This window comes from Mobula birostris, chromosome 10 (genome assembly GCF_030028105.1).
Source record: "Mobula birostris isolate sMobBir1 chromosome 10, sMobBir1.hap1, whole genome shotgun sequence".
In the NCBI taxonomy this organism is placed as follows: domain Eukaryota; kingdom Metazoa; phylum Chordata; class Chondrichthyes; order Myliobatiformes; family Myliobatidae; genus Mobula; species Mobula birostris.
Window position 1 is genome coordinate 9,891,612 of NC_092379.1, and position 17,115 is coordinate 9,908,726.

At 44.2% G+C, this 17,115-nt stretch overlaps 1 protein-coding gene across 1 annotated transcript in view; it reads left to right on the forward strand.

Annotated features, from left to right (window-relative positions):
* exosc5 (exosome component 5) overlaps positions 1-17,115 on the forward strand; it is a 17,624-nt gene continuing 509 nt past the window's right edge. The window contains exons 1-5 of the mRNA XM_072269885.1: positions 1-225; positions 1,048-1,161; positions 10,789-10,910; positions 12,846-12,986; positions 14,489-14,578. Of these exons, the coding sequence (XP_072125986.1) occupies positions 66-225; positions 1,048-1,161; positions 10,789-10,910; positions 12,846-12,986; positions 14,489-14,578 (627 nt within the window). The 5' untranslated portion in view covers positions 1-65. The remainder of the gene's footprint in view (positions 226-1,047; positions 1,162-10,788; positions 10,911-12,845; positions 12,987-14,488; positions 14,579-17,115) is intronic.

The following is a 17,115-nucleotide window of genomic DNA, read 5'->3' on the forward strand; positions in this document are numbered from 1 at the left end:
GGATAATTGGCTACAGGCAAAGGGTGCTGTGGGTGATTGGCTAGAAGGAGACGGTGCTGAAACCGATGGTGGTGCTCGCCGTTGGTCAGGGGTACAAGCAAGGCCCTTGGCGCGGACGGCAGGCGACGATGGAAACGGCCAGCGCTGAGGCGCGGATGCTGCGGCCGTTCTCCTGCGAACACGGCCTCCTGTCCCGGCCCGACGGCTCGGCCTGCTTTACGCAAGGTGGGTGCTGAGGCGCCGTCTGCCCGCATGGGCAACTTCGGAGAGAGCCGAGGCCTCGGGGCTAGAGCGTTGATAGGGTGAAGATGCAGCCCGCGCTCAGTTTAAACTGATCGCATGGTTTTACCGGGCCTTCACACCCCTGTTCAGCCTTGATGTGGAGCAGGCCTATCTGTCTCTAGGTGGACAAGTAGAAAGTGGAGAGCATTTAGTCGGGGGCTGCCCGATGGGGTGGGGGTGGGTGTATTAAAAAATGCTGTTCACGGATAGTCCCAACTCATGGATTGGAGGCTCTCTGCACAATCCTGAGGGTGCTCCTCCACTTCAACCTGTTCAGGCCGAATGGCTAATTCTATTAGGTCTTCAAGAGTCAACTGTTTCAAGAGGGAGGTGGAGAGAGAGAGGGCGAGAGGGAGGGGGCCCCTCCCTGGGGCATGTATATGATGTGGCATAACCTGGCACGGGAGTCTGGTGTTCTGTGTACAGTCGGTGGATTTAGTGCAGGCAGAGATGGTGGCATCTTTTTAAATGTTCTAAGATGCCGACTGTCAGTAGTCTGATTCTCAAAATCATTCATGAAGGGTAGGATTACTGCTGCCAGCAGACAGAGTTTTATACCAGGACTGAGATCTTCATCTTCGAACACCCTTCTACCTCATTCAACCAAAGGGTGTGCTTTGGCATTGAAGGTGATAGTAAATTTGATCTTCGGTGTCTACCACGTTGATTAAATCAAGACAGATTTGATTCTGGATTTTTGCGGTGTGTTAGCCCTCCTTTGTACTGTTGCTATTTACCTGCGCTAATATATGTTTTCAATCGTAGGAGACACGACAGTTCTGGCTGCTGTGTATGGACCAGCAGAGGTGAAAGTGAGCAAGGAGATCTTTGACAAAGCCACACTGGATGTCCTACTCAAGCCAAAAGTTGGATTACCAGGTGAGTGTTGACTTCCCGAGAGGCCAAGATGTGGAAAACATCTGACTAATATCCGAGAGAGGGGTGAAAAGAATTGATTAAGTACAACAGTATTGCAGATGTCATGGAGTACAGTACTGGGTGAGTTGCAGTTAAGTAGGAAATAATTTCTTAAATACGTGGGTTATGACTAAAGAACAAAATGCCCGGAGTCACTTCACCCTTTATTGCGAGGGTGTTAATTAGGGATAACCAAAGTACAAAACTTGCAAAATATAACGAAAACTGCCGATATTTACAAAAACATATCTACCAAAAAACACAGTAGGAGTTCCATACTGTTTTTGTCCAGTGTGATCTCCTGGCAGTCAGTCAGTCTCTCACTCTCACACAGCGATGAGCCCTGTTTATTAGACACCAGGACATACCATCTTTAATTGCCCACAAAGTTAAAAATCACACGTGGATTAGAATATGATGCACTCCACAATGTAGTGGCAATCATATTACATACAAACAGAAGTATTTATATTAAATACAGTTTACAGACAACATGTACATATTTACACATCCCCATTACTAAAAAAAAATTTGATGATTTTGAAGTATATGGTGGGAAGGCACCATAAAACAAACCCTTTAGGATAGTAACACACATCAAAGTTGCTGGTGAACGCAGCAGGCCAGGCAGCATCTCTAGGAAGAGGTACAGTCGATGTTTCAGGCTGAGACCCTGTGGGACCCGTCCTGACAAAGGGTCTCGGCCCGGAACGTCGACTGTACCTCTTCCTAGAGATGCTGCCTGGCCCGCTGCGTTCACCAGCAACTTTGATGTATGTTGCTTGAATTTCCAGCATCTGCAGAATTCCTCGTGTTTACACCTTTAGGATAGTGGTCACCAACCTTTTTAAGCCCAAGGTCCCCTACCTCGACCTCAGTGAAAGGCAAGATCTACCTACTAAATCGTTTAGAGAAAAAACAGCTCAGATTGTACTTCCAATTTGAGGCCTTTTATTTGGGCGAAATGTATTTGAATTACACAAAATACTTTTGTCAAACTTTCAAGTTAATTCAAACCAGAAAACACTGTAACTAGCATATCAAACAGGCCATAGCTGTCTTTCTTTAAGAATATTACAATACTTCACACCTTTAATTCTAAGTTTCATTATTTAATTTTATTTCAAGATGAAAAATAAATGAATGAAAATTGACTGTTGCACTCAGTGTGATGACTGGGGCTGAATACTTTCTGCTAGTTCCCTGAAATTTGGCTCATAACTACAGACAGCCAGTCTGAGACAGTCTGTGAGGTGTAGGGTTGCCAACTGTCCCGTATTTCCCCCGCTAAGGTAGAGCATTCCTATGAAACCTTTTGTGCCGAAGAAGCAATTACTATTAATTTATATGGAAAAAATTTTGAGCGTTCCCAGACCTAAAAAAATAACCTACCAAATCATACCAAATAACACACAAAACCTAAAATAACACTAACATACAGTAAATGCAGGAATGATATGATAAATACACAGCCTATATAAAGTAGAAATAATGAAAATTAAGCCAAAACCGATTCGTGGGGGTAAAAAAATCGGCACGTACGCGCATGCGCACACAGGTGCCCGCGCAAGGCTTCATGGTCATTGTAGTCTTTTCATGGTAAACACAAATATCCCAGGATTTGACTGCTACTTTTGTCTGTTATTTGGGAGTGAGAAAGTTGGCAACGTGAGTGAGGTGTCTGTCAGTAAGCAGCTCCTGTACTTAGATTTAATAATTTTCATCTGTGAAAATGCAATTTCACATCGATAAGTTGACCTGAAGTAGGCACTGACTTTTAGTGCTATAAAACCAACGCGCACATCGTGCATTGCTCGGCCCCATCAGTAGTAATTGCCACCAGTTTATGAATGGGGATGTCATTTTCACGGACATTTTTTTAAACTCATTGTAAATATCCTCACCTCTTGTTCTTTCCTTTAATTGCAAAAGAGTGAGGAAGTCCTCCATTGTTGTAAAATCCTGGAAAGCCATTCTGACAAATACAACGAGCTGAGCTGTTTGCATTACATCGAACTGTAGGGAAAAATATCCGCATCCTCTGACAGTGACTCTACCCTCCTTGTCACTGTTGCAGGGCCGAGCGGTATATTACGTATTGCGGTTGTGATGCCGTTTTTGTTTTTAAAGTCATTAAGACAGTCTCTGCGGTAATGACCATTGCTTCCTTGAATAAATCGCCATCTGTAAAAGGCTTCTTGTGTTTAGCCAGAATGGTGTTTCAATAGCAGCCTTATTTTGAGCAGCATGATTTGTGAAAAACAATTGCTGGGCCTTCAACCCCGATTTCAGCTCAACTTTCCAGGCACGAATTGCGCTCTTTGGGGGGTAGGTGTCTTTAAATTCCTGGTGGTTGGTGTTGCGGTGCCGCTCCAGATTCCCTCTTTTAGTCAGTGCTTGTGTTTGGTGGCACAACATACATACACACTTGTCTTTCACCAAGGTAAATAGAAATTCCTCTTCCCATTCTGGATGGAATTTGTATGTTTTCACCTTCTTTCGTGGAGACTCCGCCATGCTGTCAGGATATCACGAGCGATTGCCGATTGCGTCGCCTCTGATCTGAGCTGACACTCACCTAATTAATTAGCTTGTTTATTTCAGCTTTTTTTCTTAAGGATGTGCTGTGTGCATCCCGACTACCGCTGCACTCCTGCATGCTTCGCGGCCCGGAGTTTGGGGACACTGCCGTATATTGATGTTTGCGACAGTCTGTACTGTTACCTAATCTAATTGGTTATGTTGAGGCAGCACGGGCCACGCTGGAAACGCGGTGCATGGCGGGGGAACTACACACATGTGCACTGGGCAGAAAGAATGGAACTAAACCGCCGCAACCCAGAAACGATCTCTCTTTACAAACAGCTTTTTAGTGAAAATATTCCTATATTACCATTATCCTAATTAGCATTACTTACTTTTATAATGCTCACATTACAACAGTATTTGTGTATTTATTTTTGATTTTTCTTTGAGATCTACTGGGAAAGTCTCAAAGATGGACCGGTCGATCGCGATCGACGGGTTGGCGACTCCTACTTTAGGACATATTATCAGAATATACAGGGGAAGGCATTGAATTACAACACCCAGCACAACAACAGCAGAATGACAAGACAATGTTTGAGTGTGTGTGTAAGGAGTTCGTTTACCAAGCACTCTCCATCACATAATTCACAAACAGAGGCAGAATCTACCTTGTGAAGTCTAAGGAGAAATAAAATGTTAATAGGCTCCCAAATACCATCTCTGGAGGATTGGTTCTCCACCTTCTATGAGTTAGTCATTGAGTCCACAGCTATATACTGTGGAGATTTGATGCTAGCGATCAAGCACCTAATGGCTCAATTTAATATCAGAGAATGTGTACAGTATACAACCTGAAATTCTAACTCTTCACTGACATCCATGAAACAGAAGAAAAAAACCCAAAGAATGAATGACAAACATTAGAACCCCATAGTGCCCCCTCCCACACTAAAGCAACGACCCTCCCCCTCCCATTTTCTCCAGCAAAAACATCAATCCCACCATCCCCCACCATGCAAGCAATAGCAAAACCCCCAGAGACCGTGAACCCACCACTATGAAGGACCGCAGTTTGCGTGTAGCTGTAGAACACAACACTAAGACAGGACCCCACCACCTTGAAAAGGTAAAAAGAAACATTAAAAGAGAAAAAATTAAACTGTTCTGTGGATGAACTGGAAGAAGTCGCTCGGGTCTGCAATAAACCTCTGGTGCCATCTTTCGCTGTTCCCCCATTAAGACTTCCCAGTCTATTTTCTCCTTATTCTTGTTGACCACCACCAGAATTTGCCATACATCAACACATCTGGGAACATTTGGAGTGGCCTGTTAGCCTACACGTCCTTGAGATGTGGGAGAGACCGGATCATTTGTAGTAAGTCCCTGTGTTCACAGGGAGAGCGTGCGAACTTCACACACCAGTCAGGATCAAACCAGGAACTTCGGAGTCTGAAGCATCACATCACCAACTGCATTACTCTGCCACTCAACTTCTTTGATCATAAAAACAACGCATGTTTGCATCATGCCACCTGCAATGGGCAGGGCTACACCAGTCCGAGATTTCACTGGCTACGTCCATGCTTAAAAGGAATATCCTACTTTTTAATGTTTCCCTTGTTGTCATATTTATGAAGAATTGGCTGCAACATAATGTAAAGTGGGTTACACTAAACTACTGGGAGAGTTTGATAAAGTTTAAGGATGTTGGGGAAGTAAGACATGATTCTTGGACTCTTGTAAATAATGGGTTAAAAACTTAAGTGCCACCCTATGTGTGTTAGTGAACAAATTCTGTTGCTTTCACTGAAGAATATGCCCGCAGTTTGTTTAGATTAATAGCTTGCTTGATTAATGGCCTGTAGCTGCCTTTTCAAGGTGACATGAGGGCTGGAATTACTCAGAGCTCACATAGATCGTGCCTTATTATTTTGCTCCACTAACTTAAAGTGTTTTCTTTGGAGAGGCTCAATGATAAAGACATCTGTCTGTAATTAAGTCAGGGGCCTAGCGACAGGAATGACTGATACGGGGAGGACAATATGTCTATCTGTAATTAAACTCTGATTTACTGGACTCTCTTATCAAAGTAGTTGGGTTTGGCTCTAACTGACTTGGCATACCATTGTAACTGAGTGTTCTTTGTCTGCTTATTCTATAAATTGTAGCATTTTTGTTTTTTTTAAATTAGAAGCTCGTTGAGCTGCCAGAAAGAGAGAGAGAGAATTTGTGTCTCTTTTTGATGTTCTGCTTTGAGGTTCTCGCCGGCTGAGCTCGAACAATAAACTAGTGTAGCCCCCCGGCCACCCTCAGGGTCGCTCGGCTCACTGTCGTCTAGGGAAACAGCCCTCGGCCCCGGCAAACTGGGTAATGAGTTTGTGTGGATGCTATGTGCTGTACCCCACCCCGCCCAAATAACAGACAATACACCAGATACAATTAAATGATTTACAGTTTATAGATATTACTGGAACTATATAATTAATAGAGAATAAAATATAAAAGGAAAATAAAAGGCGCTACACTTATCAAAGTTCAATCTCTTCGTGCACAAAACAGTTGGAGCTCAGGAACCACCTTCTTCACCCTGGGACCAACAACGGTGGTCGACCAGACGCTCCACACAAGTCCGTCTCCGTCTCCTCGCCGAACGCTCTCCTCGGGGTCCGACCCCGTTCGCGGACATCACAGCACCTGGTCCATCCTCTGTCTCTCTCTCCCGCCTTCTGCCCCAAAACCCCGCACATACAAATCTCCCAGATACACCAAAATCATAACTATCCAAATTGGTTAATAGCACCCTGTTATCTGTATTAACCCAAGCAACTGTCTAGCTGGAGACTTTCTCAGCATTTAACATAACAAAGAAGCATTCCCCAGTATAACATAACAAAGAAGCCATTTTAATTAGCCGACGCAGTAAAAGACAAAACCCCCTTACACTAGTGAAAAGGTTAAAGTAAAGACTTGTGTGTGGTGTGATTATCTGGTGCGGCAAAATTTAAGTTGACAAGTTGATTTGAAGAAATACACAGTTTCTGGGAGGAAAGAAAAGTGGCAGAAATACATTGGAACGACTTAAGCAGTGGGTTAGATTGGAAAAGCGAGGGTGTCAGGGCCGGTCAGTACAGTTCGCTGCTCTGCAAATTTACTCGGCTCTGTGCTGAACTGAGGTGTGGCTTCATGTCTGTGGGCGGACTCTCTTTCGTGGGGCTCAGTTCTGAATGCTACTTGCTTGCTTTATTATTGTTTGCGTGATGCGGGGGGTTTTCCCCTCTGCACATTGGAGTGCTTGACAGCCTTTTTTATGGTTTCTCTTGGATGCCTTTCCTTTGTGGCGGCCTGTAAGGAGACCAATCTCAAGGTTGTATAATGCATGCATACTTTGATAATGTGCTTTGAACTTTGGACAAATGCGGGAAGGAAGAAATGTAGGTGAGATTTGGAGCCCGTTGTGATAGAGCAGGCAGCAGAGATGGGGGAGAGATGAGGCGACAAAGGTCTTGTGAATGAGAGGACAAAGGTCTTGTGAATGAGAGAGCCAGTAGTGATTCAGTTGCCACAGTGACTGTGGTGCTCGGTCAAGTACTAATGGAGTCTGGGTGGAACTGCTTGCTGAGGTTGTGTGGATGGGCCGTCGAGCATTTATTTTTATTTATTGAGATACAACGCGGAACAGGCCCTTCCGGCTTGTAGAGCCTCGCTACCCCCGTTGTAACCCTAGCTTAGTCACAGGACAATTTACAATGACCAATTAATCTTCCACCCAGTACTTCTTTGGAGTGTAGGAGGAAATCAGAGCACCCAGAGGAAACTCACAGGGAGAATGTACACAGTCCTTACAGGCAGTGGCAGGAAATGAACCCAGGTCACTGATACTGTGAAGTGTTTTGCTAACTACACTGCCATGCCACAAATAGGGCTGCCGGAGGAGGTAATACAGATAGCGGTGATGTGAAACTGATAGTGATGGTAAGATATTGAGGTATGAAAGTTGGCCCAGAAATCAAAGGTAGCACACTGCTTGAGTCGTCCTGGATGAGCTGTCAGAATGGAGTGAAGCTTGTAGAAATTTACAGCAAGGAAGGTTTGACCAATTTAAGTGCCAGGTCAAATCGGAAAGGTTGGGGACAGGCTAAATCAAGTCGCAGGTCCCACAAAAAAGTGGCAGATGGAATACAGTGTTGGGAAATGTATGATAGTGCATTTTGGTAAAAGGAACAATAGTGTGGACAATTATCTAAATGCGGAGGATGTTCAAACATCAGAGGTGCAGAGGGACTTGTGAGTCCTCGTGCAGGACTCCCGGAAAGTTAATTTACAGGTTGAGTCTCTGGTAAGGAAGACAAATGCAGTGTTGGCATTTATTTCAAGGGGAATAGAATATAAGAGCAAAGAGATAGTGCTGGGCCTTTGTAAGACAATAATCAGGCCGCACTTGGAGTATTATCAACAGTTCTTGGCCCCGTATATCAGAAAGAATGTGTTGTCATTGGTGAGAGTCCATAGGAGGTTCACAAGGATGATTCTGGGAATGAAGGGGTTAATGTATGAGGAGAGTTTGGCAGCTTTGGGCCTGTACTCACTGGAATTTGGAAGGATGTGGGGGGATCTCATTGAAACCTACCGAGTGTTGAAAGGACTAGATAGGGTGGATGAGGAGAGGATGTTTCCTATGGTGGGAGTATACAGAATTAGAGGGGCAACCCTTTAGAACAGAGGTTTTTAGCCAGAGAGTAGTGAATCTGTGGAATGCTGCCACAGACTGCAGTGGAGGCCAAGTCCGAGTGTATATTTAAGGCAGAAGTTGATTGTTTCTTGATCGGCCAGGGCAACAAAGGATATGGTGAGATGGCAGGTGTATGGGGTTGAGTGGGTCAGCCATGATGGAATGACAGAGTAGACTCGATGGGCTGTATGGCCTAATTCTGCTCCTGCGTCTTATGGATCCAAGAACATCTCGGAGCAACACGGCCTGCGTTGAGAGCACATCAAAGCGACAGGGCCCAGGTCCAAAATGGAGGTGCAACCGGAGACTTAGGCTGATTTAAGCGCTGGGATTGAAGAGGTCAGTATGTCGGAGCCGGAGGCAAAGGACAGGCCAGTGTCCAACTCGCTGCTCTGTGAGGTTTACTTGTCTCTGCATTGCTGTGGCCTGCAACTAACAGTCTCCTAGTCGGGCTGCGCTGATGACTGGCTTCGTGGCTGTGGATTCATTTTCATGAACATCAGTTCTAAATGTTAATTTGCTTACTTTCATTGTTTGCAAGATTTGATTTCGTTTGCTGCACAATAGCTGTTTAGCAGTCTTTCTAATGGGTTCTCTTGGGTTTCTTTTGTTAATGGCTGCCGATATGGAGACAAATCTCAAGGTTGTATGTAGTATACCTACTTTAATAATGAATGTATTTTGAACTCTGAAAAACGAGACCATTCAGTTGACTGTGACCGTGCCATTTGGGAAACAGGCACAGAGCTTTTTAGAAGTAAATTTATTATTGTGGGCACGTGGCCAAGTGGTTAAGGCATTGGACTAGAGACCTGAAGGTCGTGAGTTTGAGCCCCAGCCGAGGCAACGTGTTGTGTCCTTGAACAAGGCACTTAATCACATATTGCTCTGCGACGACACTGGTGCCAAGCTGTATGGGTCCTAATGCCCTTCCCTTGGACAACATCGGTGTCGTGGAGAGGGGAGACTTGCAGCATGGGCAACTGCCGGTCTTCCATACAACCTTGCCCAGGCCTGCGCCCTGGAGAGTGAAGACTTTCCAGGCGCAGATCCATGGTCTCGCAAGACTAACGGATGCCTTTATTATTGAAGTACATATATGTCACCTGAGATTAATTTTCTTGTGAGCATAGTCAATAAACCCGTAATAGAATAATAACCATAATAGAATCAGTGGACGACCACATCTTCTTGGGTGTTCAACCGATGTGCAAGAGAAGAAACTATGAAAATATAAAAAGAAGAAACTATAACAATAAATAAATAAATGAGCAATAAATATCGAGAACATGAGATGAAGAGTCTTTGAAAGTAAGTTTGGGATCACTTCAATAATGGAGTGATGGGTAGAGAGAGTTTTAAAAGCAGATCGAGGCAGGTGAGGGGCGATAAGAGTGAAGGGAGAGACAAGAGGCTAGAAGCTGAAAAACGATGGGGGCAAAAGTGAGGTTGAGTTGAGTGAAGTTATTCTCTTTGGCTCAAGACCCTGGTGGTTGAGGGGTAATAACTGCTGCTGAACCTGGTGTGTAAGTTCTGAGTCTCCTGTACCTTCTTCCTGATGACAGCAGCAGGAAGAGAGCATGACCTGGGTGGTGGGGTGGGGGGTAGTTCCCTGATGATGGATGCTGCTTTCCTGCCACAGCATATCATGTAGATATGCTTAATAGCTGGAGGGGCCTTACCCGTGATACACTGGGCCAGGAGTGGCCAACCTTTTACATTCCATGTGTCAATTTTTTCATGCATGAGTTCAGATGCGCCATACAACCCTTGTACCACCACAATTCTTGTAAGAATATGTTAATATAGAACTCGTGCCTGAAAAAAATCGCATCTGAATTCGTGAGTGAAAAAATTGACGCATGGAATGTGAAAGTTTGGCCATCCTTTCACTGGGCAGAACCCACTACTTTTTGTAAGATTTTTCATTCAAGGACACTGGTGTTTCCATACCAAATAGATCTTTGGATTTGCAAACATCTATGAAACTTCTAATTTATTGGGGTTTTTTTTGCAAAGGATCCCAGTGTGCTCATCAGTATTTTGGGCATTCTGCATACAGAACTGTTAAAACAAAAACACAAAATAATGCAAACAGGTAATATCTGTGGAAACATAAAGTTAATGTTTAAGGTCTGAGACCTTTCATCAGAGCATCTATAGAGCAGTCTTGTTTTTAATAATAAGTATCTTCCATTGAGCTCCAGGATGTGTCAAATTCCATGTAATGTTTTCTGAGATCTGATGCTGGCCTTCACACAGCTTTGTTGTTGTGAGAATGTTGTTGCTTTGTTTCACGTCACGTAACGTCACGGTTTTTTTCGTCAAAGGTGTTGCAGAGAAGAGCAAGGAGCAGATGATTCGAAACACTTGTGAAGCCACCATCCTGACTGCCCTGCACCCACGGTCCTCCATCACAGTCATACTGCAGGTCATCCATGACTCTGGATCTGTATCCTGACAATAGTGATAGTTAGGTCACCCTGGCAACCTCTCACCAAAATGCCCTCTGACATTAGAAGGACTTTTTTTAAACTGAAGCATGCCTTTACTCAGGTAAACTGCTCAGTAACCATCGAAGAGCTAGTTGGTCTGGTCTTGTACAGTATGAAGCATGTTGAAAATTTATGCATTGAGATACCACCAAAATAACTTTTAATTATCAAACTGGTGGAGAAACTCAGCAGATCAAGCAGCTTATGAGTGGGATGCGGGGTGTGGGTAGAGTTGTCCTCATTTTAAGTCATGACCCCATCATAATGGGGGATCTCAACCTGAAATGTCAACAGCTCCTTCCATTTCCCATAGGTCTCGGCCCGAAACAGTGACTGTTTATTCATTTTCATAGGTTCTGCCTGACCTGCTGAGTTCATCCGGCATGTTGCGTGTGTTACTCTGGATTTCCACCATCTGCAGAGTCACTTGTGTTTGATTTAATGCTTGACCCACTGAGTTCCTCCAGCAGATTGTTTGTTGCTCCAGATTCCAGCATCTTCAAATTCTAGAGTCTCCTGTTTTCATGACACTAGTTATGGACTAAATATTGGCCAGGGCTCTGGCATTAACCTAATTGTGCCTGAGAGCTTAAAAAGCAGCACATTGGGATAGGTTGTCTTCTCTGAATTAGAATGAAATAGTTTCAAAGCGCAATCCAGAGACCTGAACACATATCCTGAAGAAAGCTAATTATGTGCCAGTTAGTCTGACCTCAGCAGTTGAGAAGAAAATTGGAGTCAATTGTTAAGGATGTGGTTTTCGGGAACTTGGAGGCACATGATAAAATGGGTCATAGTTGGCATGGTTTCCTCAAGGGAAAATCTAGCCTGACAAATTTTTTGGAATTATTTGAGGAAATAACAAGCAGGATAGACAAAGGAGAATTGGTGGACGTTGTTCTCGGAGTTTCAGAAGGCCTTTGACAAGGTGCCACGCATGAGGCTGCTAACAAGTTAAGAGCCCACGGTATTACCGGAAAGGTACAAGCATAGACAAAGCATTGGTTGATTGGCAGGAGGCGAAGAGTGGCAGTAAAGGGAGCCTTTTCTGGTTGGTAGCCAGTGACTAATGGTATTCCACAGGGCTCTCTGTTGGGATCGCTTCATTTCACATTGTACATCAATGAATTGGATGATGGAATTGATGGCTTTGTGGCTAAATTTGCAGACGATACAAAGGTGGGTGGAGGGGCAGGTAGTTTTGAGGAACTAGAGGCTACAGAAGGACTTAGTCAGATTCGGATAATGGGCAAAGAAGCACCAGATGTAGGAAAGTGTATAGTCATGCATTTTGGTAGAAAAAAATAAAACCGTAGTTTATTTTCTAGATGAAGAGAAAATTCAAAAATCTGAGGTGCAAAGGGACTTGGGACTCCTTGTGCATGATTCCCTAAAGGTTAATTTACAGGTTGAATCGATGGTGAGGAAGGTAATGCGATGTCAACATTCATTTTGAAAGAACTAGAATATAAAAGCAAGGGTGTAATGTTGAGGCTTTATAAAGCACTGGTGAAGACTCAGTTGGAGTATTGTGAGCAGTTTCTGGTCCCTTATGTAAGAAATGATGTGCTGATGTTAGGATTCAGAGGGGTTTGTGAAAGTAATTCTGGGATTGAAAGATTGGTGGCTCTGTGCCTCGACTCAATGGAATTCAGAAGGACGGTGGTAACCTCATTGAAACCCATCGAATGTTGAATGGCCTGGATAGAGTGTATGTGGAGAGGATGTTTCCTGTGATGGGTGAGTCTAAATCCAGAGAACACAGCCTCAGAATAAAGGGACATCCATTTAGAATGGAGATGAGGAAGAATCTCTTTAGCCAGAGGGTGGTGAATCTGCAAATTTCAATTGAAGCTTTCGTTGCCAGTGAAATCCTTAACTGGCAGGAGTAGTTGCTGTCTTGTTGCCTGAATGCCACCTGCATGGCACTGATGGATGCTGGGCTCCCGATGAAAAGTGTCTTCTGCGGGATTACGTGTGTGATCGACTCGGACAGAAACATCATTCTGGACCCGACGACTGCGATGGAGAAGGTTGGTAATACGAAATCCCTGGACATTATCAAAACCAGGGTTAATATCACCGACATATGTCAAGAAATTTGTTAATTTTGGGGTACCAGTACAATGGCAGTACATAATTATAGGGAAAAAAAGCTGTGAATTACAATTAAGTTAAAAAAGTGTTGCAACAATAGTAAAAATAGTGTTCATGGGTTCAATGTCCATTCAGAAACCTGATGGCAGAGGGAAGAGGCTGTTCCTGAATCGTTGAGTGTGTGCCTTCAGGCTTCTGTGCTTCCTTCCTGATGGTAGTAGTGAGAACAAGGCATGACTTGGGTGATGGGCGTCCTTAATGATGAACACTATCTTTTTGAGGCACTGCCCCTCGAAGATGTCCGGGATTCTACAAGGCTAGGGCCCATGATGGAGCTGACTGAGTTTACAAATCTCCACAGCTTATTTTGATCCTGTAAGTAGCTCTCCTATTCCAGACGGTGATGCAACCAGTTAGAATGATCTGCATGGTACATCTGTAGAAATTTGCAAGGGTTTTTGGTGACATGCTAAATCTCCTCATACTCCTAATGAAATATAGCCGCTGTCTTGCCTTCTTTACAGCTGTATCGACATGTTAGGTCCAGGTTTGGTCCTCGGTGGTATTGACACCTCGGTGGATTTGAAAGTGGGAAGGGGGCGAGATCCGAAATGATAGGAGAAGATAGGAGGGGGAGGGATGGGGCCAAGAGCTGGACAGTCGATTGGCAAAGGAGATATGAGCAGATCGTGGAACAGGGGGCCTAGGGAGGAGGGGGGAAGCCCAGAGGATGGGATGGGGTATGAGGGGGAGGTGGGGCATTAATGGAAGTTAGAAAAATCAATGTTCATGCCATCAGGTTGGAGGCTGCCCAGATGGAATTTAAGGTGTTGGTTCCTCCAACCTGAGTGTGGCTTCATCTTGACAGTAGAGGAGGCCATGTATAGACATAGAATAGGCATCCGTTAGTCTCATGAGATCATGGATTTGCACCTTGGAAGGTTTCCAGGGGGCAGGCCTGGGCAAGGTTGTATAGAAGACCAGCAGTTGCCCATGCTGCAAGTCTCCCCTCTCCACGCCACCGATGTTGCCCAAGGGAAGGGCATTAGGACCCATACAGCTTGGCACTGGTGTCATCGCAGAGCAATGTGTGGTTAAGTACCCTGCTCAAGGACACAACACGCTGCCTCAGCCAAGGCTCGTACTAGCGACCTTCAGATCACTAGACGAATGCCTTAACCACTTGGCCACGGGCCATCACTGGATAGACATATCAGAATGGGAATGGGACGTGGAATTAAAATGTGTTAATGTATTAGCTTACAAATCAAACCAAAACTCATTCTCTCTTTGTATTGAAGGTTTATTTATAAACCTGTCTAAACACCTGAGGATGGATTTAACTAATGCTGATGGAAGTTGCAAATCTCCTTTGTTAATTTCAGGGCAGTAAGACAATCTCGTCCTCCTTTCTAATTCTCGGCCTTGTTTGTTCCAGGGCGCAGCAGCCATTCTCACCTTCTCCATCGACAGTGTTGAGAGCCAAATGCTCACGTTGTCTACAAAAGGATCATATTCTGTTGAGGAGGTTGGTCTATAAAGCTCGTGCCTTTTTAATCCTTTTTCCCATGCCCCTCTTTACCGTGATAGAAAGGGTACGGGCTCATGAAGGATGGGGTCCAACTTGCAGGAAAATCAGCAGATGTGAAAGCTGTGCGGAGAGCATGAGATGAATATCCTTTAGTGCTGATCATTGCATTGTTCCACTTGAAGGTCAGGCAAGGTTTGAGAAGCTTAATGGAGAACCTGCACTGAATACTAAAATCAATTATTGACATATTCTCCACTCACTAATGGTTCTTAATTTTTAAAATTAGATTGTGCTTTATGTGTCTGGCAATAATTGGCACTTGTGCAAATTATTTGTTTGGGGAAGGCTTTAATTTCTTGTCTGCAGTTTTGTCCCTAACCTCCTGCTGAATTTAAATTAGCTTCTTAATTAAATCTGATAAGGGCAGCAAACTGAAAGTCTTAAAGTCATACGGCACAGAACTCTTCAGTCCATTGTGCCTCTGCCCTGATAGTTGTGGGCCAGTGTCAGATTCAGTCTGATAACACAGCAAGGGCTTGAAAATTTAAAGGTGCTATCTTGATGCACATTATTAGAGTCATGGTGTTGTACCACACAGAAATAGGCCCCTTTGTCCCTTTCTTTCCATCATGTACCCATCCAGATCAATCCTATTTGCCAGCCCTTGGTCTGTGATCTTCTATGCTCTTGGTAATTCAAGAGCTTGTCCAAATGCTGCTTAATGTTGTCAGAGTAGCTGCTTCCATCACTTTAGGCACTGTGTTCCAGATTCCAACCACCCAGTGGACAGAAAAATAACCCTTTGATCCAGTTTGCCAGCTTCCCACAGGCTGTAACTTTCTGGACCAGCCTTCCATGTGGGAACCAATTTCTGCTTTCTTTTTAAACCCGTCACCTGTACTATGCCGTAGGCCGCCAACAGCAGCTCGCCAGAGTCCTCTGTTCTGGGCCAGTCTTTCACTTTGTCCACAGGTGTAGCCCAGCTTCATGGTGTACCCTTCCCCCTCGCAGGAATGAGATCTTCGGAGCCTCTGTTGGCATTTCTGTAGCACTGGGTTTTTACGGGATGGGTTTGCTCGTTCCACGTCCAACCCTCCCCCTCTCGCAGGACAATCCATGGCAGTGTTCAGTCTCCATATGCTATCCCAGTTTTTACTGACTAATGATGAAAAGTTTGAGGGTTGGAAGAGTTTATTTTGAGGAACAGTAGGCTGAATGACTTCCTTGTTGTGTATCAAGTTCAGTCTGTGGATTTGGGTTCATCAGTTACCCAAGTAACATCACTCTGCCCTACGGCCATCTCCTGCAACTCCTCTAATGTACAGTTATCTGATAACCATCTAAGTTGTAAAATTTTGATAGCATACACATTGACATATAGTAGGGAAATAGGCCCTTTGGCCCAACTTGTCCATGCTTACCAAGATGTCCACCTAAAATAGTCCCATTAATCTGGGTTTAGCCCATATCCCTTGAAACCTTTCCTATCCAAGTACCTGCCCGAACATATTGTTAATGTACCTGCCTCAGTCAATAACTGCCTTTAGCAGCTCATTCCATATGCAAAAATTTATCCCTTAGATCAATTTTAAATATTTCCTCTCAGCTTAAACCTATGCCCTCTAGTTTTTGATTCCTTAAAAAGGATGAATGTACCTTAAAAAGGTACCTTCAACCTATTCCCCCCCTCCCCCCGATGAATATTTACACCCCTTTAAGATCATCCCACAGCCACCTATACTCCAGTGAATAAAGTTCTAGCCTGCCCAGCCTCTTCCTTGGAGTCCCAGTAACATTCTTATACATCTTCGCAGGCTTGCCATGTTCAGAATCGGGTTTAATTATTGCTGGCATATGTCCTGAAATATGTTGTCTTTGTGGCAGCAGTACAAGGTAATACATAATAATAGAGAAAAATACTGTGAATTGAAGTGTGTATGTATGTAAAATTAAATAAGTGGTGTGAAAATAAAGTAGCAAGGTAGTGTAAATAAGTAATACAAAAATAGAAATAAAAGAAAGTAGTGAGGTGGTGTCCATGGGTTCAATGTCCATTCAGAAATCAGATGGCAGAAGGGAAGAAGTTGCTCCTGAATCACTGAGTGTGTGTTTTCAGGCTTCTGCACTTTCTTTCTGATTGGTAGCAATGAGAACAGGACATGATCTGGATGGGAGTCCTTAACGATGGACACCGCCTGTTTGAGGCATCTCTTGAAGATGTCCTGGATACTAATGGGGCTAGTGCCTATGTTGGAGCTAAGTTTAAAACTCTGCAGCTTACCTTGATCCTGTGCAGAGGCCCCCCCCCCACCCCACCCATACGAGGTGGTGATGCAGCCAGTTAGAATGCTCTCCACGGTACATTATTAAAGCTTTGTGAGTGCTTTTGGTAACCTACCAAATCTCCTCAAACTCCTAATGAAATATGGCTGCTGCCGTGCCTTCTTTGTAGTTGTATCAATAGTTGGGCTTATTACATATCACAGGAAAGACCATCTTAATGACATCTTTCCTGCAATGGTTACCAAAACTGA